Source organism: Pelmatolapia mariae, linkage group LG13, assembly GCF_036321145.2.
Source record: "Pelmatolapia mariae isolate MD_Pm_ZW linkage group LG13, Pm_UMD_F_2, whole genome shotgun sequence".
Taxonomy (NCBI): Eukaryota; Metazoa; Chordata; class Actinopteri; order Cichliformes; family Cichlidae; genus Pelmatolapia; species Pelmatolapia mariae.
Window position 1 is genome coordinate 12,137,795 of NC_086238.1, and position 23,781 is coordinate 12,161,575.

Consider the following 23,781-nt stretch of genomic DNA (forward strand, 5'->3'; position numbering starts at 1 on the left):
GTGCCACTTATTTCAGCTAACAATACAATTTGCACAGGCACACCAAATTTGGAAAATGATGAGTTTCGATTTCTGCTGTAATATTTGGATGGTAGGATGAGAATATGGTTTAACTAACATGAAAGCATGGATCCCATTCTGCCTCTTTCAAATTCAGGCTGGTGGTGCAATGGAGTTTTTTCTTAGCACACTTTAGGCCCCTTAGTACCAACAGAGCATGGTTTAATGTCACTGTGTACCTGAGTATGGTTGCTAACTATGTTCATTCCTTTGACCACACTGCTTTCAGTAGCATAAACAATTGTGTCACAAAGCTCAAATGATCTCAAACTAGTTTATTAAGCATGGCAGTGAGTTCACTGTACCTGAATGGCCTCCACAGTCACCAGATCTAAAGCTAATTGATCACCTTTGGGATGTGGTGGATCAGGTGTGCAGCTGACAAATCAAATCTGCAGCTTCTGTGTGATGTCATCATGTCAATATGTGTCAAAATCTCAGGACTGTTTCCAGCACCTTGTTGAATAAATGTCAAGAAGAATTAAGGCAGTTCTGAAGGCAAAAGGGGATCCAAACCAGTACTAGTAAAGCATATCTAAAAAAAAAAAAGTGGCCAGTGGGTGTATGTCACAGACAGCTTATTAATGTCTGGAGAGCAGCACAAGTGCAATTAGTTTAAGAGCTGCTTAAAGAGAAATGCATTACATCACCAAATGTTGCACCGGGCAATAGCCAATTAACTAATAACTGTGTCATAAGGTCCGTGTTGCACTGATCCCAGCGAGGCTGGAAGCTGATTTACAATACGAGTGCAGAAACATTCTTCAAATATACCATACTTTTAATTACTATGAAAGAATTGTCTGGCAGGAAGGAGATTTAAAAAAAAAACATTTTTATTAAAGACAGACATTCAAAGTTGTTAATAATGAAATAATGCAAATGATCATTTCAGTCCATAAATGCAGTATACAAGAGAACCCTGAAGATACTATTGTTCAGTGGTGTTGATAAGAAGACAAATACATCAGATGCCATGCCACAGTACTTCCTAAAAGCCACCCAGATGCCCCTTGCCCTTTAAAGAAAAAACCCAGGAAAGTATCTGATACTAAAGAGAGAGCATATGCAGACAGGGCCTGTATTCTAATAAATAAAATGCAGTGTAACTGCCCTGCAGTTTCAATAAGATCACTGAACTTTTAAACTTTAAGAAAGAGCTTTTGTTTGAAAAGTTAAATGATGAATCGGGGTGATTTTTGTAGACACCCAGAAAATAAAAAAATAAAAAATGCTAAATTTCAGACCATTTCCTCGCTCAGCATTCTTTCCCTTTGTATTTACCAGCACTATGTTCATACACAAACTGTCATGAGCTAACTTTCAACACACAAGAAACCCCTTTTTTATTGGATTGCACTTACTCTAAACCATTTAATTCACCATTGCATCTAACACTGGACATACAGACTTAATCTTTAACTACATGCTTGTTTTTTTTTTTCTAAAATGTTTACGCCCTTTTTTGTATAAAAAAAGAAACTTGAAAGTCAGTAGCTGATTTTAAAATCAGATAAATACATTTTGCTGTCCAGCAACAAAGCACAGAGCTTCAAGTTTGAGCTCCTGGCTTGTAAGATTTGAAGCCTTTCTGCTGCCTATGAGTCATCAGAGTGAAAAGAGGACATGTTTTTTTGTTTTGTTTTGTTTTTTTAAATTTTTTTTAATGGAATCGGCTGACCTATCAGCTTTTTATCGTGGGCTCTCTATTTATCATTAGAGCCTGGGTGGGGGTCGAGAAGGCGGGGGTCCTGGTGGACCCGGGGGTGTGCGAGTTGGGGGTGGACACGGAGGTGGTCGTACCATGGATGGGGGTGCCCTTGCAGGTGGTGTGGTGGACGAGGGTGGTGTGGTACGGGGCCCCCTTGATGGAGGCTTCGTGCGGGGAACGGAGTAAGAGACCAGAGGTTGCTGTTCAAAAACCGGAGGAGCGGGCGGAGCCGAGGGAGAGCAATGTGCATGAGGAGGGGCCCGGTTGTTTGGGGTGGACTCTCCATCTTTGACGCGCTGAAAGCGAATACAGCGGCCCTGCATGACAAACGGAGAGAGATGGTGGTTTAAAAAAAAAACAACAACAACTGCTACACATTATCATTTAAAAGCAGAACGCAGATTAAAATACAGTGCATCTCTGTGCACTGGCACTAAGTTTTTAAGAGCCACCAGCCAAGATGGGTTGCGTGAGACTTCTCCCAGCTTTACTAACACAAGGATGTGTGTTTTAGGGCCTGGAGGGCACACAGAGCTGCTTCTGTCTGCTGTCCACACCTGCACTACAATAGCTGTGATTTTAGCAAAGACGCTGAGTTATCACACAGGCAAGTACACACACACATACACACAGGGCAGCTTTTTCTGTTTCCCCTCCTCTTCTCTTGCAACCTCGGCAGTGACTAGTCCTTTCTTGGCGTAGAACAGAAAGTGGTTTATGTCTCTTATGTGCTTGACTTGAAGGAATGTAAAGGAGGGATTTCAACATCACCACAATAGTTAACAGAAGCCATTTAGCATTTTAACATAATTTACAAGTCAGGGAGAATGGAACGCTTCTCTTATTGTCCTCTCTGTTCCCCTGCATAGCATCCCTCTGCAGACACACACATGCATGCTCACTTGTCCTGCTCAGTCAGTGTGTGAAGGATGGCGAGTAGGTCTCTGTGTCACAGACCCTTGGTGGTCTGATTATAACACCTTATTAAACAGAGAGGCCCTAAAGTCACACAGGGGCCATTAAGAGGGCCTCAGCAGCAGTAGCTTTGTAACTGCGGGGTCATTGTGTTGTATGTGTGTGTGTATGAGGGGTGTGTAATTGATTGGGGGCAGGCCGGGTGGGAGGGGGTGCTGACTGCTTTGGTGTTGTTGCCGGGCCGCTGTGAAAAGGCCAGTTTGTGAGCAGCAGAGCAGCAGCACAACACCAGAGAGAGCATATGGACACAATGAGAGCACAAGCTCATGAATATGAGTATGTTTATGTGTGTGTCTGTGTGCGAGAGAGAGAGAGACTGTAAACATGCATCCACCAGAACATATGGCCTCAAATGAAACCTCTGGCTCATGAATAACAGAAAAAGAGGTGGAGAAACCTTCATTAAGGTGATATGGACATGTGAGCTATGTGAGAGGTCAAGAATGAGTCACTTGTGATGGTCACTCTCCCTGTTTGCTCCTGTGACTGTGTAATAGCTGTCCCTACTTTCTCACCCCTCTTGGCATTTGTTTACTTCTGAGCCTCAACTCCTTTTCAGGAGAAAAACAAAGCCCCGAAACACCTCCAGCATCCCTGCTTGCACCACTCTTCTGACAGACACACACATACAAAGCAGATTGTTTTGTACGCTCAAGGGGAACTCTCTTTCTCTCTCTCTCTCACACACACACACACACACACACACACACACACACACACACACACACACACACACACACACACACACACACACTCACACGCGCCGCCATTATAGTAAAGAAAACAGGAAAAAGAAGAGCGGAGACACATCTGACCTGACAGCTCTGCCTGTCACCTCGCATGACATTACAGCAATTCACTCACATAAGGAAAATGCTCTGTGCGAACTCACGAGAGTTAACACACTTCATTGGGAGTTTAGGGTCGATACAGTGCAGATCTGTAATGTCACATTTTGAGATCCCTCCCCCACACATAAATGATTATAAAAGGGCGATACTCAGTGCATTTAAATGATACCTACCAAACATTTTTGGTTACTGTGGATCAGTGTTTCCCAACAGCCCTATCATTTTATCTCAACTACCCTTCCCAGAAACAACTTAAACTGGGACTAAGAAGTAGTTCCCATGAAAACAGCTGACAACCTTTTCTGTTGATTATTCATAATACCACTGAAACAGATGCTGCTGATAAAAACTGTTTATTTACATTTAAACGTCCAGTGAGAAAATGAACTCTGTGATACTGAAACACTGTGTTTTCTGTTGTGGTGGAGGAAACTTAAGACATTCACAGATGTGTGAGAAGTAATCGAAGAACTCCAAACTGTAGAATTTACACTGAGGAGTTCGAGTGGCCCTATTATGCTTTGGGAGGGATTTTTGCTGAGATTGCTTCTGTGCACTTTCCCTTTAGAGGAAAGAGTGACTGTAAAGTGTATCCTGAGTGGGAGTGTTCTCCTACTGGATTGTTTGATTTGGATGAAAATGATGTGACCCATGCATCAGCCTAATAGAATGCCTGTGGGAGATTTGCTGTGATGTGAAGAGACTTTATATTGATTTTTCATGTAACATTTTTAAATTTGTGTAAACTAATATTTTCTATAAAGTGGTAGGAAGAAAAAGAGAAAGGGGAGGGGGTTAGAAGAGGAAGTGCTCATTTGTGCAGTCTGTTCATGAGAACAGAGAGTTGGTGACCGCCCTCTGGTCTGGCCTGTACTGTGTGACAAGAGCCATCAGCGCCATCAGCTCCGGGGACAAAAGAAGGGAATCTCGTCTGTCACAATATGGCTCGTGGCCTTTCAACTCCCCATCTGTTTGCGTGATGCTTGCTTAGGAGAAGTGACATGCACGTTACAGTAGCACGCACACACACATGGCAGAAAAAGAGATAAAATGCAAACTTGGAGCGTGGCAGAAACTGGCAGGCCGCTGATGGCTGTTTGCAGAGGCAGTGAAGTAGGAGTAATGTGGGGAGAAAGCAGGACAAGCACCTCCTGAGCTGCTGGTTAACAAGCTGGACTGGGAGGTGTGATAGTTAATGCTATCTACTGCTGTACTTTTTGCCACCACACTGGGGCTTCTTAATAACCAGCTGTGCTGAGGTTTCTGGGTTTTGAAGAGATGTTTGTTGTTTTTACTGTGCGGAAGATCCAAGCCTGGCTTTATCAGCGATGAGCAATCACTGTCGTCTTTCATGTCTTATATGGCTATCAGCACCCATTCTAAACATTCTCTCCTCCTCTGCAGCAAAAGTGAATCCCCTCATTTTTTTCCATGTGAGAAGTAGCGTTTTTTATTTTTCTCAGTTAATGGCGCGTGAAAGGAGCTGGGTGGGGGTTATTGTTGAGTGTCTGTGAACCGCAGCCCCACAGAAAGTGTCTGACAAAGACTCGAGAAACTTCTGCCATGACAGAGATGAACTGTTCTGCGCAGTGAAAAAAAAGAAAGAAGATGTGTAGGATGGAAAGAAAAGATAAAACCAGCGGTGGCGACCACTTTTACAGACGCGAGCAGACACACACTTGCACTGTTGCACAGTAAAGATGAATCATGTCATTGAAGAGCACAAATCGATAAATTTTACAGTGATGAGACCACAGCTATGAGAAGCGACAATGACACCATTTACAACGGAGCAGATGTTTCACCATGACAACCAGTGTGATGATGAAAACATGTCTTTGGGGGTTACGAGATGCCAGACGCGGGGGTCAAGGTTAGATAAGAGGGACCGCTCTGCTCTCCGTCTCGATCTGTCACACTCAGTTGCAGGAAACGTAGTGATGTCATGATTCAAGACTTTTCAGCAGTGGCAGTAATGTCCAGTAATAGCACATTCAATAGTTGTTGTTTTTTTGTTTTTCTCATAAAACATAGCACTTAAAACAAAGAATGACACAATTTGTATATATTTGTTTACTATAATCATGACTTAACAGTAAACAGTGATGGTGAAACATACTATTTGAAACCTCAACAGAAACCATGTCATTTTCTGGGAGTCAGAGGGAAAAGTACAAAACAGCACAGTACGCCTTGTGTGTGAACAATTGCAGCTTTGACAAAGAGAGTCCTGTCTGTACCTCACTATTTCCCCTGTGAATGTTTTCCACATGTGTGTGTGTGGGTGTGCGTGTTGACAACTGGGGTGCTGTGTTAAAGATTTTCCTATGTCTTTATGGTGTCGTTATGCAGCGTGGCAGACAAAAGAAGGATGCAGATGCTCTACGGAAAGATAGAAAACCTGCTGTTTAAAAGGCAAGCCCCCTAAATTACTCGTAATCAGCAAATTATAGTTTGTGTCAGCCGTTGTGCATCTTTGTGGTTTCTTAAATTGCAGAAACGGATGAAAATGTAACTTGACTGTAGGTAGAAGCAGGCTCACCTCGTCTCCAGGCTGCGGTCTCATCAGAGATACCTGGTCATAGCCTCTTCTGAACAGAGCCCAGATAGCGTCTAGTTTCCCCTGGGGAGTCAGGAAAGTGAATTAAAAATGGAGGATTTATAATGAAACAAATGTCATATATAAATGAGAGTGATTTAAAACAAAAAAGTTAATCTAAATGATTTATTTTTAGTGTGTTCTGCCAAGGTCCACAGACAGAGAATGAGACTGATTATAATGCCAAATAATATATGAGTTTTTGAAAAGGACCTTAATACCTTAATGTCTAGTGTGTCATATTTAATACATGAGTTTTTGTGAGTTTTTGAGAACATCATCAGTGTGATTTCTTTCCTCCTGAAAACTTACATAAATTGCAATAAATTGCAAAAGAAATCGATGATGTAGCAAATGTGATAAAGAAATTAAAACTGCAAATTAATATTTAATTAAGCTTTAAAATGTGTCAGATGGTTCAATAAATACTCTATTTAAAAAAACAATTTTAATTTTCTGGCAATTATTTGCTTGTCCAGCTCTTAAAATGGTTAATGTACCTGTTTATCTGTATATCATTTGTTTTACTAGATCCTGAAATATATGATCAATTATCCATATGTTTTGATTTTTGTTTGTCATATGATTTTTATTTAGGTTAGGTGCTGTAAATTTTGTAGCTTTATATAAAGATAAATATAGTTGACTTCCTCTCCTGCGATTGGATAAAGTAAGCTACAAACATAAACGGAACATTTAAAGAGCGTTCCTATGATAAACTTACCTGAATGGGGGTGTACCACCTCCTCTGTTGTGGGGGTCGACGGGGAGGCTTTCGGGGCTTGGGCTCATAGGGTTCAAATTCCTGCTCCGGCATCTTCACAACAGCATTTTTAGGTTTGTCCAGCTTCGCACCTTCCTCTGTGGATCCTTTCTCCCCCCATCGCACCTTAAGTAAGTAAGAAAAAAAAAGCTTTTTTTTTTGTCCGTTTGCCTTTTGCAAATTCTGAAAGTTGAGAGTGAGTGAGTGTACCTCCATGCGCTTGATGCCACCTACTCCTCTTCCTCCATAATATGAAGCATCCACTGTGGGCCACTTTTTCTTGGGCAAACCATCATCATCATCTGACTCCTGTTAGCGAGGCCTCAATGAGGATACAGCTCATATGCTTAAACACTGTTATTACTATTACTTTACTATATTAACTGCAAAAATAAGAAATATTGCAGTAGTCCTGAATTCTTATGCAAATCTTTGAATAGAATGAAAGACAGGGAAAAAAATTGCGACAGGTTCATGTGAGAGGTGACTTACAGGCTCTGGAGGAGGAGGTGGTGGAGGTTCTTTGATCACCTGAAGAAGAGAAAAATAAATTAATAATATAGTGTAAACAAAAAAACTTCAATGTAGTTGCTTTCCTGAAAAAAGAGGTCATTTGGTCTGTCAAACTCACCACAGTGCAGCAGAGAGGCCAGAACCACCACATCAGCAGCAGAGCCAACAGAAGGAATACCACGAGCAAGGATATCAACACGATGGTGCCGTCAAACTGCGCAAATGCAGATAGATGAGATAAAGGTTAAACAGGAATAAAACACAAGTGAAGTGAAAACAAAGGGAAAGTGAAAAGCAAACGTACTCACAGCCTCCTCTGATGACAGACACAACAGAGGAGAATTCAGAGGGAAAGGAGAGATGAAGATAAAAGAGCCAAAAGAGAAATGAGACAGCTGAAAGAAAGTTTTTTTCAAAAGAAAAAAAAGGCAGCATGCCAGAGAGAAATATTACCATCTAATGTTGTGAAAATGTAGTGTAAGCTACGCTGGATCTACTTACACATTCAGTAGTAGTGATGTGAACAGAGCTGGTGATATAGGAGAGGCCTTCATTCATGCTCACCTGCAGGTAGATCACCCTAAAGAAATACGAAAAACAACACAAGCCGGCTGCTGGTCATCTAACACAGAAGTGCTGACATATCACATCTGCTTGTATGAACACATTCACAGTGTAGCTTCAAGCTACTGTAAAAGTTTAACCAGGTGCCAAATACTTTCTTGCTTTGTCCATACTTGCTCCATTATAAGCACACAAAAATATGCTGACAAAAACACAGAGCTAAAAGCGTTCGAAGAGGTCAGCGAGGTCTCCACCCACGGGAGGAATCTCTTCTGCTTGGACTGGACGCAGACCTCTGATGTGGAAACCACAGACAGCTAAAACGACTTCTAATTGTACAGCATTCAGCACCGATATGTGTAGCTGTAACTACTCAAGTACAGGAAGGGCGGACACAAGGGTGGGAAAAAGCAAATCATTTTAGATGGGAAGATAACAGGATAGAAATGTTGATGGAAATGAAACTGTAAATAAAATAAAACAAAGGCCAAGACATTTGAGCCACGTACGCTGGCAGGAGGTTAAAGAGCAGACTGCTGGAGTGTAGAAGAAGAATGGAGAAAGATTTCTTGTGCTTGTTCTGATGGTTTAGGGCGACAGAGACAAGGGGGGTATTGAGCTTTGGGTTAAGTTTGAGGGGGGGCGGGAAGGCGGAGGTCATTGCAGGGTGGTGGGATGGCTGGGAAGACGAAACAGAGGCGGGGGATGGGAGAAGGAAAGCCTTTCCTCATCCACATCCCCTCAGCGCTCCACGCCACTGTAGCTCGTCTCATAACTCATGCTGACACTGACTTGGGAATAGGAAATTGGCGGTGCAGGTGCCACTAATCTTTTCTTCTGCGTCTTCCCTCCTTTTTCTGTCTCTCCTTCCCCATCCTGTGGTCAGCCCTCCTTTCAGGCAAGGGACAGGGTGCTATCAGCTCCACGCTGACAGAGAGATCTCAGCCCCTATCAATCATCAATCTGCCCACTATATATGTCTTTGCCCCACATATGTGTGTGTCTTTGTGTGTGTGCTCAGGAGGGGGAGCTGCATCCGGAAGGTTCCCAGTCAACACAGATTTGTGTGACAGGACCACCAGTGCCTTCATTCTAACCGACAGTGCGACTTGTGTGAGACAGGAGGAGAGTGAGGGGCTTTTGGTGAAGACCCTCACTGATGCTGGAAGCCGGAGTCCCTAAGATCTCATGTAAAGCTGAAGACCTAAAAATTCCTCAACAGGAAGCAGTTCACATATCTAAAGTGTAATAACTTTAGATATGTGAATGAATAATTAATTTCATCACTGGTTTATAAAACTGCATAAATTTTTTTTTGTAGTTTTAGTATAATCCATTAACATGAAAAATTGTGCACCAATTAAGCTTTTTTTTGGCTTGTTGTGTGTTATTATTTGATATTTGATATTATTTGAATAATCACATATATCTACTGATGTTTAAGAAGCTGAATTTTTTTTTTCCTTAATAAGTGATTTAAAAGAAATCCATCTATTCCCTTCCATTTATCCTGATCAGGGTTGTGGGGGTGCTGGGGTAGCCTGGCTGGTAGCCTATCCCAGCTACCATAGGGCAAGAGGCAGGGTACACCCCGGACAGGTTGCCAATCTGACACAGGGCTAACACAGAGAGACAGACAGCCAGTCACACTCATTCACACCTATGGGCCATTTAGAATCACCCATTAACCTAACGTAACCTTTGGACGGTGGGAGGAAGCTGGAGTACCCGGAGAGAACTCGGGGAGAACATGCAAACTCCTCACAGAAAGGCCCCGGCCAGGACTCTCAACTCAGGACCTTCTTGCTCAGGCAACAGTGCTAACAGTGCATCACCATGCTGCCCGATTTCAGTTCAATGTTTTTTTTCCCTTTTATTTTTTTTAAATGAGATGTTTGAAAAAATGTTCTGTGAAACTGAAAACCTTTGTGATGAGTATTATGATCATGCTAAGAATGCTAAAACAGTCCAATGGGGGAGAAGAAAAAAGTATATAACAGTGTGTAACACCTGTCCAACCTGAACAGTGTCACGCTCGCCTCACTCTGCATTTCCACTTCTGTTGCAATGAACTCATCAGCCAGCTGTTGGCCTTCTCTCTGGACCCTTCAGCCACCCACAGCTGACTTGCTCTTTAGTAGCACTCAGGGTTTCAGGCAGTATCGACTCTTCTCTAATGGGCCTCTGTTACATGGAAGGACGCCTCCTTCAGGCATCACTGCAGAGTGTAATGATGCTGCCTGTTTTGATCTGCTCTCAGGAGGAGCAGCTCCACCTGCTACAACAGCACACCAGCAACAAAGATCAGACAATAAAGCAGAGACACGTACAGGGTATTTGCTGGACTTTACAGTTTGCTCCATATGTCTTTTAAATTCTGTCATTATGTCAAACCCTAAACAGTTAAATGCCAGTAATGCACTACTTTTAATGTTCGGTGTAAAAAATTGTTTGGTCTGTCAGTTTCGTGAGTTCTTTGGAGAAAAAATGTTTCCTCCTTATCTCTGAGCAGTGGTTCCCCATCAAAGCAGTACTTTTCACTGGCGGATAAGAAAAGCTCAAATCATGCTAAAAATCTGAGTGACAGAAACAAGACAGATGATGACTGGGAGGTGTCTGAGGCCACAGGCCTGAGTGTATAATTATGCACAAGACTGCAGGCAGAGGGGATGGAAGGGCTGCTGGGCCTTTATCCTCTCCAAACTCAACCCACAGCATCTCTCTGTCTGCCCCGCAAGGAAATTGTGCTCTGAATTACCAAGGGCAAAGCTGGAATCCCTCAGAGGAAACTTTACACTGCCCCGCTGACTCCACTCACACTTTGTCTCTGCCAAAGTGCCAGACAGAGATTAGGAGCATCACACACAAACACACCGGAGTTGTGAGGTTCTCTCGAGCAGGCTCTCATTAAGTCATGTTCCTGGGCTCTACTCCTGTTGTCCCCTTGTGATTGGTGTCTGGCTTCGTTAGCTGTGACAAACATTGATTGATCACAGACACACAATGACTTTGGCCCTAATTTGTTCAAGGACAGCAGTCTTCTGTGTCCACACCAAACTTGAGAGCAGCTGGCAAATGTCCGCATTACAGCTGTACGGGGATAGTTCAGAGACTGGAGCCACGGCTGAGAAACAATCTGAGGTAAATAAGGGTGGAAAAACAAGATCTGAGATGTGCTACTTACTTCCCCACTTCCTCTACCACAGGAGCAGGGCACAGCAGAAAGGTGTCCTCTATTCCAGCTGGTCTCTCATCTACATGGGGAAAAGCAAAAATCACACTTCTTAAACAACTTTTTTTTTTTTTGCTTCTGATATTTATAAGTTTTTCTTTCAATCATGCCCAAATCATGCCCAATATACAATATTTGGCATTTAAGCATGTTTTGCCCCATCCTTAAAATAGAACCACAAGAATGTTATAAAATGGCAATTTCAGAGCTCACTGGATGGATTACAGCTGAAACTATTAGGGTGGAAAATTAGTTCTCAGAAGAACTTGATTTTTATCTTAGAAAGCGAAAAGCTTCTGGCAACAATCCTCATAGAGGATTCTGGGTAGAACCATTATATTATGGATGGGTTCATCCTACTGCAGGGGTTCATGCCCTTTGTGTTTGGTTTGAGATTGCTACCTTTAGTTCTGACCACTCGCTTTCACCATGGACCTTAACCTTACAGACACCAAAACTCAATTTCTCTGTCAAACTGACCCAACTACCTTTGTGGTAATGACTGTTGACTAGGTCTCCAGTTATGACCGTCATTTTCAGTGGAAAAAGCCCAAATGGGGTGCACCAGGTTAGTGTACAGGATCATGCAACATCTATACGGTTTTGAATTTAACCCCACAGAGTCCAACTTTCTGTTACAATGTCCTGAGGACTCTAAGGGAGGACATTCAGTGGAAACAAACCTGACCTGCCATTGTGTGGCAGTGTGTGACAAACTGAAAATGCAGGAATTTTTTGACAAGTGCAATCTTGAAATGCAAAATACCTACCCTTCTTGTCAGATATGTCTTCTTATGACTTTTCCCCAGAAATAAAATTATGAAGAAATAACCATTGTGCAAGCATCACCAGTGCACAAGTGCAAGAGGTGTAAATAAGGCTTTTTAGTGATAAAAAAAAATAGCAACAGCACTGGGAGCAGCTCAGAGTGATCCAAGAAGGAAGACAGAAGATGGGACATCTGCCACATCTGAACTATTGTAATAAAAGATTCAATCTGGGAACAGGGTCCTGCTTAATGGCAAGCAGGAGAAAAGGATGCATACTATTTATTATAGTGTTCTTGTGTACATCTGCAGAACTTACCCACAGTATGTGTATCATTTAATTTGAAGCTGCAGAGGACCTGGTTGATGTTTCTTGCATGGAGAAAGCCATTACCTCTCACAACCACCTGGAAACTCTCTGAGAAAAAAAATGGGTACAGACATCAGGAATGATTAGTTATACAACCCTTTATGAGAAACAATGGTAATGCATATATTTTTTAGCTGCACAAGAGTCACAAAAGATCAAATTATTGTTGATGGACTGCAGAAAAAGTATGCAGTCATTGTGGGCCAGACAGCCAGTCCCTTGCTCTGTTGGGCTTAACTTGAGCAGTGAGAACTTGTGCATGCCTCATTACTGCTTGTTTATATCTGTGTGCTTGTGCGTGTATGTGTGGAAAGGCCATAATATGCTCCAGTGGTGCTAATGCTAAAAGTGTTGCTATTCAGAAATATCTCAGACTGTACAATAGCCAGGAGGTGTGTGCGAATGTGTGTGTGTGTGTCTTTTGACCTTTAATTTCCCCTAGGCACTGTTAAAGTGCACTGACAGAGGCTTGCCAGCATATGCTGGAGTGTCTATGTGGCTGCTTCCCAGCATATGTTAAAGAGCGGGAAAAAAAACACTTGCTTAAAAACATGCCTGCTGGGCTGACAACAGCACAGTACTGTCAAAGTAGGTCTGACCTTACCTATGGCACTACCACACGGCGTTAGCTCTTGTGTGTGCCTGTGTGCAGATGTGTGCGTGCGCTGTAATTCTGCTTCTCCGTGGAATGTGCAGGCATTTGCATGTGTTCAGTATATGCATGAATGAAAGTGTGCACACAAGTGAACTGAGGTTTCCCCTAGCATTATCCTGGCTAATCGAAGGGAACATTTGCCAGCCACATCTTTAACATTTAAAGCTGCAGCGTGAAGATCACTGGATAAAAACATCACAGGTTGCGGGGTGTATATGTGACAGTATTTCTTTAAAGGTCAGACAAGCTGCCATGAAATCCATGAATACAGATACAAAGACAGAGAAAGAGCTGAGAAGACAATTGAAAAGCAAAGAAACACCAGATGTTTATGTGTTTACAGATGCTGCAAAAATGCTGAGTGTAGATTGAAGTCTGCAGACAATCAACAATTTACATCAACAATGGAAATTAGAATTATACTCGCACAAGCATATTATAATGCATTTGTTTAAAAACACTACAAAACTGCACCAAACTCCTTACTGTTCATTTTCATTCATAAAACTTTCATAAAACTTTCAATGAATTTGATTTCTGCCAGTTTTACAAACAGCTGACCTCATACAGCTGTGTCTGTGCTTATTGACAGATTCAGTTTATCTTCACTTTGGTTTTATTTAAGAAACTTTATACAGTAAATCAAAGACCCTGTGACATTACAGTAGGCAAAACCCAGTTCACTGACCAAAACCTGACCCAATCACCTCATATATAGGAAAGTAGTGGTGACAGTGGTGACATAATATAATATAATATAATATAATATAATATAATATAATATAATATAATATAATATAATATAATATAATATAATATAATATAATATAATATAATATAATATAAGTTGTGGTGTATGTGGTTTGCAGTCAGAGCAAGCAAGCTACACCATGGCATAACTCACACACAAAAACCCACAATCTGATGCTAAATATACTCCAATGAAAGGGATAGATTTTGCTTTGTTCTTGGGCAAGTGGAAGTATAGAAAAGTAAAGAAAACCCCCCAAAAACAACATAGGAACAAATCAGGACCTCATTTATCCAAAAAAGTAAATGTGAGAAGTTTATAATATTTCCTAACCTTATTTAAAAATAGATATTTTCAAATGTCATTGTCTGACTGATCGAAAACAGCAGTGTTTTCTTAGCTAGAATTGTCTCAGTCACAAAATCTATTATACACACACACCAGGCTTGATGTGTTAAAAGGTCACTCCTGTCAGACACATGGTGGATGAGGACTGGTGGTGCCCCACCATCATGTCCGACACATATGCTGCTGCCCTCTCCTGTCTGCTCTCTGCTTTTCCTGCATGGCAACGTGTCCATTTACATCCACACCTGAATGGCTGACAGGGATTTCGTTTTGTACGAATATGTGATTATACATACGAATACGCGTGGGCACTGGGTGTGCGGAGAAAAGGGGGTACAGCTTGTCCCAACAGTGGCTCTTCAATCACGTTAGTGCAAAAGGACAGTGAAGGACAGGGAGGGGCAAAGGAGGAAGGGACGGCGGGGAGAAAAGGGTCAGACGTTAATGAAAGCAGCAATCTCTCCTGTCATGTTAGATCTAAGGCCGTACTCTCACTGTCCTCAACGTGTGCTTGTGTGCGCGCGCTGGGAATCAGTGCTGTCATGTCTTATAGTGTGGCCCAACGTTCACTGTCCAGTCTGATGGCCTGTTTGCAGGCAGCTCGATCTGGTCACTTCACATCAATGTGAGGGACGTGTCTACACGCGTGCCGGGAGATGCGTGTGCGCTAGCAGACTAAAGACCATTTAAATGTGTGTGTTGGGGTAAAGCGTGTACGATATGCTATGTGACTACACGCGGGCCAAGAAAAATAACAGTGAAAGAGACTGTCACAATATAAATGCGGGGTGTCAGTATGTATTCACGCTTCAATGCATGGCCTTGCTGTTCAAATTAAATCACATAGCTAAATGATAAAAACTGCTTTACTTTATAAGCTTTGAGTTTGGGGCAGGAGGGCTGGTGATTTTGCCACAATCTAAAGCCTTTTCTGGCAAAATGTGAAAGCACCAGATGTCTGATTTCCATTGTATATGTGCACAAATCACAACAAAGGCAGACAAAGTGCACTATAAGCATGTGAGCATATTACAACTTAATTAATTAGGCCAGAGTAAGCCCTTGGTTAAAGCGGGTCCCTGCTTTCTTAGTTCACTGACCATTAGGCTGCTCATCAATCGAATAATAAATGAGGCTGCTGAAGGATATTTGGGCACACGTCGAGTGACACAAAGTCTCTTGCGCACTAACAGAAACTGTAATTATCATGTGAGAACAGCTTCTCCTTTTGTCCTTTTACGGCAACATTATGAATCTTCTCTCATCTCCTCTCTCCACATCCTCTCCCGTCCTTCATATCTCATAATGGATGTTAATCTCCATTGGTTGTCCTGGTGCAGGGCTGCAAATGCACTCCCTTAAGTGAGTCCTAATAAGGTCATGTCAAAGCTCATCCATCCTGCTGGCTACCCATAAAGGCTCTCTCTTAATGCTTCATCTCTTGCCTCCTACATCCTTAAACTGCTGTCTAGGAGCAGAAGTGCTGTGCAGAGGAAGTGAGGGAGAGGACAGGGTTTAAACCAACCCAAATGGCTATTTAGCATATACGATGTGGCAAACTAGGCCAGAGATGCAGCCATGCTTGAAGATTCATGGCTAATTCCTCTGACCAACACCCGCAGACCCCTCCTCTTTTTCTTTTTTTTTTGCACACATGCTGTGCTGAAGCGGCCATGCTAATTTCCCCCGGCCGTGAATGACAATACGCTCTCTGTCACTCTGCGGTCATAAGCATCCATGCGATTACTCAACCTCATGTTTCACTCCAGAGGCTTTGGATGACTGTCATCTGAAACAATCGCACACCGTGACTGCCCACTCTGTGAACTAGAAAGGGAAAACCCCGGCTCCTCACACCTCTTACCTCCTGCACACACGCTGGACGGCTCTGCTGCCAGAATCTCAATGCAGGACTTCTTAATGATCTGAGAGAGAGTGAATGGAAACAAAAAAAAAATAGTTACGTGATACCTCAGTAATTTAATATGATGTAATATGATTTTTATGGCTCTCTTTTGTATGTGTGTGAGTGTTTATATGGTATACATGTGGTATGTGTGTGCCATACTGAGTCAATGATTCCCCTGAGGGCTTGGAAGCCTCCCCATACAGGAAACACATGTTCCACTGTGTCTGCAATAGTTGCAAGCTAGAAAAACATACAGACATGCAGACAAAATAAGATATTTGCATTTTTATGTATTTGGACTATTTCTGATATCTGTCAGTAGATCGTACCTGGGTCTGGTTGAATTCTTTGACTCCTACACAATAAACAATGGCTCCCATAGATCTGGCCCTCTGTGCCTGCAAACAAAAAGAAAGAACAATTGCAAAGAGATTCTTGCGGTCTCGTGGAGCCACTAAAATCTCCCCAAAACCACTTTCTCAGATTTTCTCAGTTCACACAGCAAAAATTTAAAAAGTGGTGTTGCACAACATGATGCATTCTCCAAAAAAGGGGCATTAACTTTTACGCATCCTGATTATTAATCATTTCTAAATAACTTTAGCAGTATTTATCATCTGTATTTGTAATAAATGTAACAATGACCATGGAGCACCCAAGAGGGCAGGTCTTTTGCATCCAAATGGCAGATGCACCAATCAAAACTGGCGAAATATTAAAGTGGTTTAAAATATGAAAACCATAATAAGGACCACCAAAGAAGAACAGCACTAATAACATAAAGTTAACAAACAGCTAACAGGCACGCACCCTACAGTAACGGTCCTCAGCCCAGCCGCAATATTTTCTCGACTGGCTCCAAAACGTTTCTACTTTACAGCACATCTCACCTCTCTCTGTGCTGTGTCAAACTGCCACTCATTCAGCTCTCCGTCAGTTAAGGCGATGATGACGCTGGCAGTCCCTGCAGAATGCACAACTTTCACGTTCTCTGAAACTTTGCACTGCAATGTATGAAGCTTTTGGGTCGAACCTTACCTTGTTTCTCTTTATAGATCTGTGCATTAGCCTACATTTAAAAAGAAAGGAATTCAACAGTAAGTTCAACAACAACCGAAACTCTCAGTTACAGATCATAGAAGAGTTACAGCAGGTGATCATACAGTCTAACACCTTGATACTGAGGTAGAGTCAAGCCACAGATCTCACTTTGCACACTGTGCTCTGGCAAAGATGGGTGAATGTCTTTAAATGTTTTGCTTAAAAAAAACCCCACATTCCTGTTTTAATAAAAGCAACAAAAAAAATTAATAAAAGAGTAATTTCTTTTAGAATGCCTCTCTTAAATACTTAGCTCGGCACTTTCAGGAAGGAGCAAGTAATTCATGGTTTGAGACACACCTCATACTTATCTAATTGCTCTTGGTTCCAGCTGCCAGGCACAATTAATGCTCAGTGGGTATTTTCTGGAAGGTTTATGAAGACTCAGATAGTGTGATTTAGACTGACTTCACCAGCGTACTGTGCTTTTAAACCCAGCCTTACCATCTCCAGGCCTAAGTTCATATACGTGTCTCCACCAGGGATAACCTTCCTCAGAGCCATTAAGCCTCCAGTGATGTCCTCCCTGAAGAATAAAAACACAGCCTTATAAAACATCCTGAAAGGAAGTCGCTTTTAAGAAAAGACATGGAGTAAACAGAATAGGAAAGATTCAACTGAGTTGGAAAGTAACGTTTTGGCTCAAGTTTTACCCAAAGATCGTCCCACTTTTTGTATTCGTAAGGTTGCATGAAGCTGCATAAAATCTGTTAGCAATTATGCAATATCTGTTCTGATGATCTTGAAGGGTTACAAAACCAGTTTAACAGACAAAGATGAGTAAAGACAGCATTTGTGTTCAGTACTTGTACGCATATACAGACATAACATAAGGGATTAGTCAGTTACTGATGTGTAGAGTTTACCTGTTCTCGGTCAGTTTCATGATGATTTTTCCTTGTGTTGAGAAGACTATGAAGGACATTCTCAACATAGGGCTGGGAACACAAAGTGCTTTTGCGTTAACATGGACGAAAGGAGAAAACAAAATACTAAAAAACACATCAGTGACTAAATCCTGCTGGTACCTAATAAACTTTTCTGCCAGCTGCTCCACAAAGGAGTAGATCTCTATCCAATGATGCTTCACGCTCCCAGACCTGAAAAATACCACAAACACAGACTTGTGTGATGTGATGCTGTAGCAGATTATTCCACCTAGATTAAAAAGAAGGAAAAGAAAAAAGCTGAATTTGAGGTTAATAAACAGAGGTTTATTTTCATGCAGTGATTTAGAGGTAGTGTTCCTACGATTACTGAGGGTGATGATTTTTTAAGGAACAGCAGTTTATCTCTTACACAGAGAAGACGTCTTCTGGTCACTTAATCACATTCCCTTGCTTTGGACTGTAACCTGTCGGCTGTGTGCTGCTGATTAGCCCGCTACATGCTGCTGCGTACATGACAGTGTCCTTAATGAAATCGAGTCCCATGGGGCTGCTAATGGGGGCTAATTGCTGCTGGGCCAGAGGGTTGAGGTTAGACAGGGACAGATGTAGCAGTCTGCCTCTAGCAGGGACCACGAAGCAGGCAGCTGGCCTGTGTGTGTGTGTATAGTGGACATGCATGTGTATGTGGAAGAGTGCAAGTGTGTGTGTTTGACTGTGAGGGGGAACAGATGGTCCCACTGAGTGCAGCCAGCCCAACAACAGGTTGGGGATGCACGGAGTAAAAAGGCTGCGACATGAACAACAGAGGGACCCAGAAGTGACACTCAGCAGGGGGTAAAAGTGTGAGTGTGTGTGTGAAGGATGCAACATCAAACAGCTTGTAAACCAAAACTCTGCAAAGGTCAGGCCTCCGTGTGTACACATAACAGTGTCATGAGCAAAGTGAAAGTCTGAGCTGGTCAAATTTACGACAGCTTTTTTGAATCTTTTATTTTACCCAGAACGGCCTCCTCCACTTTTCCCTTTCCCAAGAAGTAAAGGCATAAAAAAGTCCCTGATACAAAAGTTTAGTAAAAAAAAACAAAACCCCATTTTAATCTTTTCTTGGTGCAGAGCTCCTATTTGGGAGCTGTCTGGGTTTACTTGACCTTACCTGATTAAGTATGAAACCTAAACTTAATCTTTGAACAGGAAGTCATTATTTCATTATATTAAGAAAAAGTGTGTCCTCATATGGGGCCAGTGGGTTTATTTTACAGGCTAAAGATATGAAGATATGCTTCATGAGGAAGCAGGGTGCTCTTTGTTACGAATACACAAAAGAGGTTTTAGTCCAGTGTGCAGGATAGAAGGTTATGTAACACACTGCCAAAAGTAAAAACTGTGTTTCATGTGTACTACTCATTAAACTGAGACTAAATCAAAGGGTTCTCTTGTTAGTTAACATTAACATTGCAAACTACAACCAATGAGAGGATGATTGGGCCTCATTTTTGTTACCAGTCCTTTTCCATATACAGAACTTCTGGTTTGTCAGTTGTCATTTTTTCTTTGTGATAATGAAAATATCTGCCAGGTTTCCCCACATCCTTTTAGGACATTTAAATATAGTAGATTTTTTAAAAAGCAGTTTCTGACATTTTATTTGAAAACATATTGTTGATCCAACAATGTGTTTTTAAATACGACAATTCCCCATCCACAGAAAAAGCACAATGCATTCAAAGTCGTCTCCTCTGCTGAAAATTAAAGCAATCTTTCTACAATTTTAGCAATTACCCTTGAGTCTTCTACCTGCATTCCTAAGCTGTGAGATGCACACTCTCCTTTTCCAAAACCAATCCAAAGCACTTGGATCGGTCAGCACAAAACTCTGTTCAGAGCCCAGCCATAAAACACAACACCTATTATTCCATTTGTGGGCAACCAGATAGTCCGAAAAAAAATGCAGCCTGGTATTCGGTGCGGCTCAGACACGGAGAGCAGGAATGTAGGAAGCTGATACTCGTTTTTCTAATGTTTATTCTGTGTATACTGAGATGCTACAGTGGAGCGTGCACACAGTCTCCCCTCAGCATGTCTCATAACCTACTGGAGAGTGTAGCAAAAGCAAAACCTGCAAACATGATGAGTATTGATGAGGTGAAGTCCAGTTTAGAGATGATTTTGCCCTATTCTTTCTTAAATATTAGTCACTGTGTCGCATTTCACGTCAGCCAAGAAATCAGTGCTATCTCAGGAGAAAGATCAACAGCTTCCTGAAGGCCTGCTGGAGCTTGCTAGACAGTCAAAAAAAGAAAAGGGGCGTATCAGAGGTTTGGCCATGCGTGACATGCCGTGCTCCCCAGGCTCCTCCTAAACTTTTTGAAGCAAAGGGTAAAGAGAGAAGAGAGGGGCTGACAGATGTTGCCGTGAACATTAAAAAGATCATCAAATATGTCGAGACCAAAGTAAAATGTCACTCAGCTCGTCCACCTCGCAGCTCATAGGTGGCGGTGGTGCACACGGGTCAGCCGAGGACATACAGAATTTTTTTTTTAACCATTACCTCAGCATATTTTCAAATGTTATATACCACATTGTTTAGCTGCTTCACCAAAATCACATCACTCCGTCTGTCGAGAACATAATTATTCCACTGAAATTATAACCTGCTATTCTTTTACACAGGGAGGTCACAAATCCAACCATACCTTATGGCTTTGTTGTCATTCTCTTTCCTTATATCCGTCTACGTTGCATGTTTAGACTTGCTTACGGGTCTGTGACCATGTGCATAAATCTCACCTTGCCGCTCATGCCAAAATAACAGAAACATACCAATTACAATGTCTGAAACGACATGAGCTGGAGCGCAGGGTAAAATCATCAGGCTTACACATGCCAGAACAGTGGCAGAAGCATCCACAGTGACCATGTGGCCTGAAAAAATGCTTTGAGTCACTGAGAGTCTGTAGAATTTCATAATGATAAAGATATTTAAAGAGCGTCCTGGTGTTATTCTAACAGATAGTACTGATGTCAGTAATAGGGTAATGGATTAAATTCAGACTGGGGACCTTTGTTTGACATTCCCACTGTCTCAAACTTCATTTCCTGTCCACCCACCAGACAACTATGAGTTGAAAAAAGAAGGAGGAAATACTTGGAAAGAGAAACAGGGACATTTTAGGATTTCTCTAAGACTTCTCTAAAGATGCAGGAGTACCACTTTACTTTAAACAGCAAAGTTTTTGCAGCAAACTTTCAAAGTGAAATTCTAACAAAACAGAGAAAAAAATGACTGAATTATCATCCTGATGGATGATAAGAGCAGGTAGTGACAAAGAAGATCAGCTGGAGGATGCGCCTTATGCAAGATGTTTCATAACTTACACCAAAGCTGTGCATTTAACTAAAATGCATTAAGAAATCGTTTATCAAGCAGTAGTATAACGATCAGCTGAGCCAACATCCAGTGTAAAAGGTGTATTAGAAACAATGTTTTTGTTGTGTTTGTTTTCAGTGCAAAACCCCACTCTTAGTCGTGACAGCATCATTAGTTGATGCTTCTTTTCTTTATTTTGATGGAGTCAAAGCTTAAAGTGATAACCGGCCCATATAGCACCGCTATGGGGCAGCTGCAGCAGCTGTGTCCGCAGGCGTCATCAGCCTGAAACTCTATCCATCCTGCTCGCCCTGCCCACATCCCCTCGGTAAAGCTTGGTCTTTTTGTCTCACCACTTTAAACCGAACTAAAAAGAAAAGCATGCCCCGATGTCAAGAATATACTTCCAACTTAAATTTCAATCTGATTACTTGTATGTCCCGAAAAGACAAAACAGTGAGTTAAAATGATTTTAGGTATGTTTCTTTAAGTGAAGTCATTGCGTTGCACAGATTTAAGATTCAATCTTGTGATTTGGTGCAAAAGCCAGTTTGATTAAAATGAAGACTCTAGGTATTTTTTCGACTTCACACGCTCACTCGCTTTTCTCAGACTCCGTTACATCAGGACGTCCGACTGATGCTCTCCGCGTTTCCAAACAACTACACGGTTGCATGGCAATGCGCAGCGACCAGAAACTAACAAAGCAATAAATAATATCCGAGACTCACTTGTCCAGAACAAAATAGAGGTCGAAGGCGCCCTGGCAGGACCTCTCCTCCTCCTCCTGTTGCTCTCCCTGCAGCTCTCCTCTGACCGAAACATCGAGACAGAAAATTCCAACTACAGCCAAGACGAGGAACATGCGAGCCCATGTCCTCGCCATCTTTCCCGGTTACTGTTGACTACTCCGGCACTGCAACAACTAAAGAGCTTCACATCTCCCTATCATCCGTTTCCAGATGGACTCTGTTCACACACAGCCCCGTTTCCTGGTTACGTTTTCTTTCACGTTATTTTGAGTGCATTCAGTCTGGAAGAATCTTGTTAAGACCGAGCCGGCCTCTCCAAGTCTTCTCCTTCGATTGAGAGAGGAAGGGGAAAAAAAGAGAAGCACCAAAGCTGGGCAGGATGAAGGAGAGGAGCGACACCCGAGGAGACACACAAAACTCCACTTTATTTTCCTCAAAAACTGTTACAGTGGGGAGAGTGGCTGTGCACATCCTCGTTTTTGGGATTTTCTCTTTGGCTTTATCAGTTTGTCAAAAATAAAGTTTCTGAGGAGGGGAAAAGGTGTCATGTCCCACTAGTGTGGTTTTTTTTTTTTGCTTTTCATAGTTGGAAACATCAGACGACCACAAATCAGATGTATTACACTTAAATAATTAAATTTATGTCCATGTCTTTTCTAATATACCAGATACCAAAGGCCTAAAATCGAATATGGCCTCTTAGTTTCTCAGCACAGTCAGTGAATTGTATGGTGTTAATCAAAGACTTCATAGCTTGTTTTAATTTGTGCCTTAAAGAAAATGAATCCAAAGAGCTGCTCAATACCGTCATATCCACAGGACATGGTGCTGCTGAAAGGATGTCCAAATGTTCCTGTGATTGTGATACGTTGCCACAAACGGAAGAAATTTGAATTCTAATACAAAGTAAAACACTATTTTTAGTCTATAGTGTAAAAATACTTTAACCAGACAGTTGGAGCGCGACCAAAGAGTCCCCCCTTCGAGGCTTCTGCGTCCCCACTTTCTCGTTACACAAAGTTGGCTCAGGAACTACCAGGACATTTACTCAAAAACCAAAGCTTTGATGCAGAATAATCATTAAATGCTCATTAGACAGAAACATTTAGTTTATGAATAATGCATTTGCCTGGTGGCAAACCCAGACCACCCTGCATCATGTCATGTAACAGCGGCCAATTTTACAATTTCCCACTGCCCACATTAGACATTTTCCACCAGTTTCTCGTAGCTAGACACAATGTCTCCAGAAACGTGACCAAGACCTCTCCGCTCAATCCCACATAGCGTGCATGTGCTGAAGTGCAGTCTCGAAGTATTACTTGTGTCTTTCGTTTAAAACCATGACATGACAGATTATCACAATGCACACATTATGATTTATATATGATTAATTGCATGCTGGCAAAAGAGCGGTCTGTTCCAGCGTGCTGCTTCCCCCAGTTTGTGGTTTTAGTAACACTATAAAATTAATAAATAATCTGTAGAGACTTGATATGAAACATAAGAAAATATGACTTTTGTCCATCAGCAGTGTACAGAGTGTTCAGGTCAGCTGTACAAGAAGGCATAAATGTGCGTTATTAACCAGCAATCACTGTTC

The 23,781-nt window shown here is 41.9% G+C and overlaps 1 protein-coding gene across 1 annotated transcript; it reads right to left on the reverse strand.

Moving 5' to 3' along the window:
- Nucleotides 1-889: 889 nt before the first annotated feature.
- antxr1d (ANTXR cell adhesion molecule 1d) lies at nt 890-22,514 on the reverse strand. The gene is made up of 18 exons (XM_063491844.1): nt 22,158-22,514; nt 18,198-18,269; nt 18,036-18,107; nt 17,614-17,695; nt 17,107-17,137; nt 16,959-17,032; nt 16,398-16,466; nt 16,228-16,308; nt 16,024-16,084; nt 12,355-12,453; nt 11,221-11,290; nt 7,974-8,052; nt 7,591-7,686; nt 7,452-7,490; nt 7,170-7,268; nt 6,921-7,085; nt 6,140-6,220; nt 890-2,088 (listed from the first exon to the last, which is right to left on the reverse strand). The coding sequence occupies exons 1-18, from the start codon at nt 22,310-22,312 to the stop codon at nt 1,777-1,779; spliced, it is 1,737 nt and encodes a 578-aa protein (XP_063347914.1). The 5' UTR covers nt 22,313-22,514; the 3' UTR covers nt 890-1,776.
- Nucleotides 22,515-23,781: the final 1,267 nt, after the last annotated feature.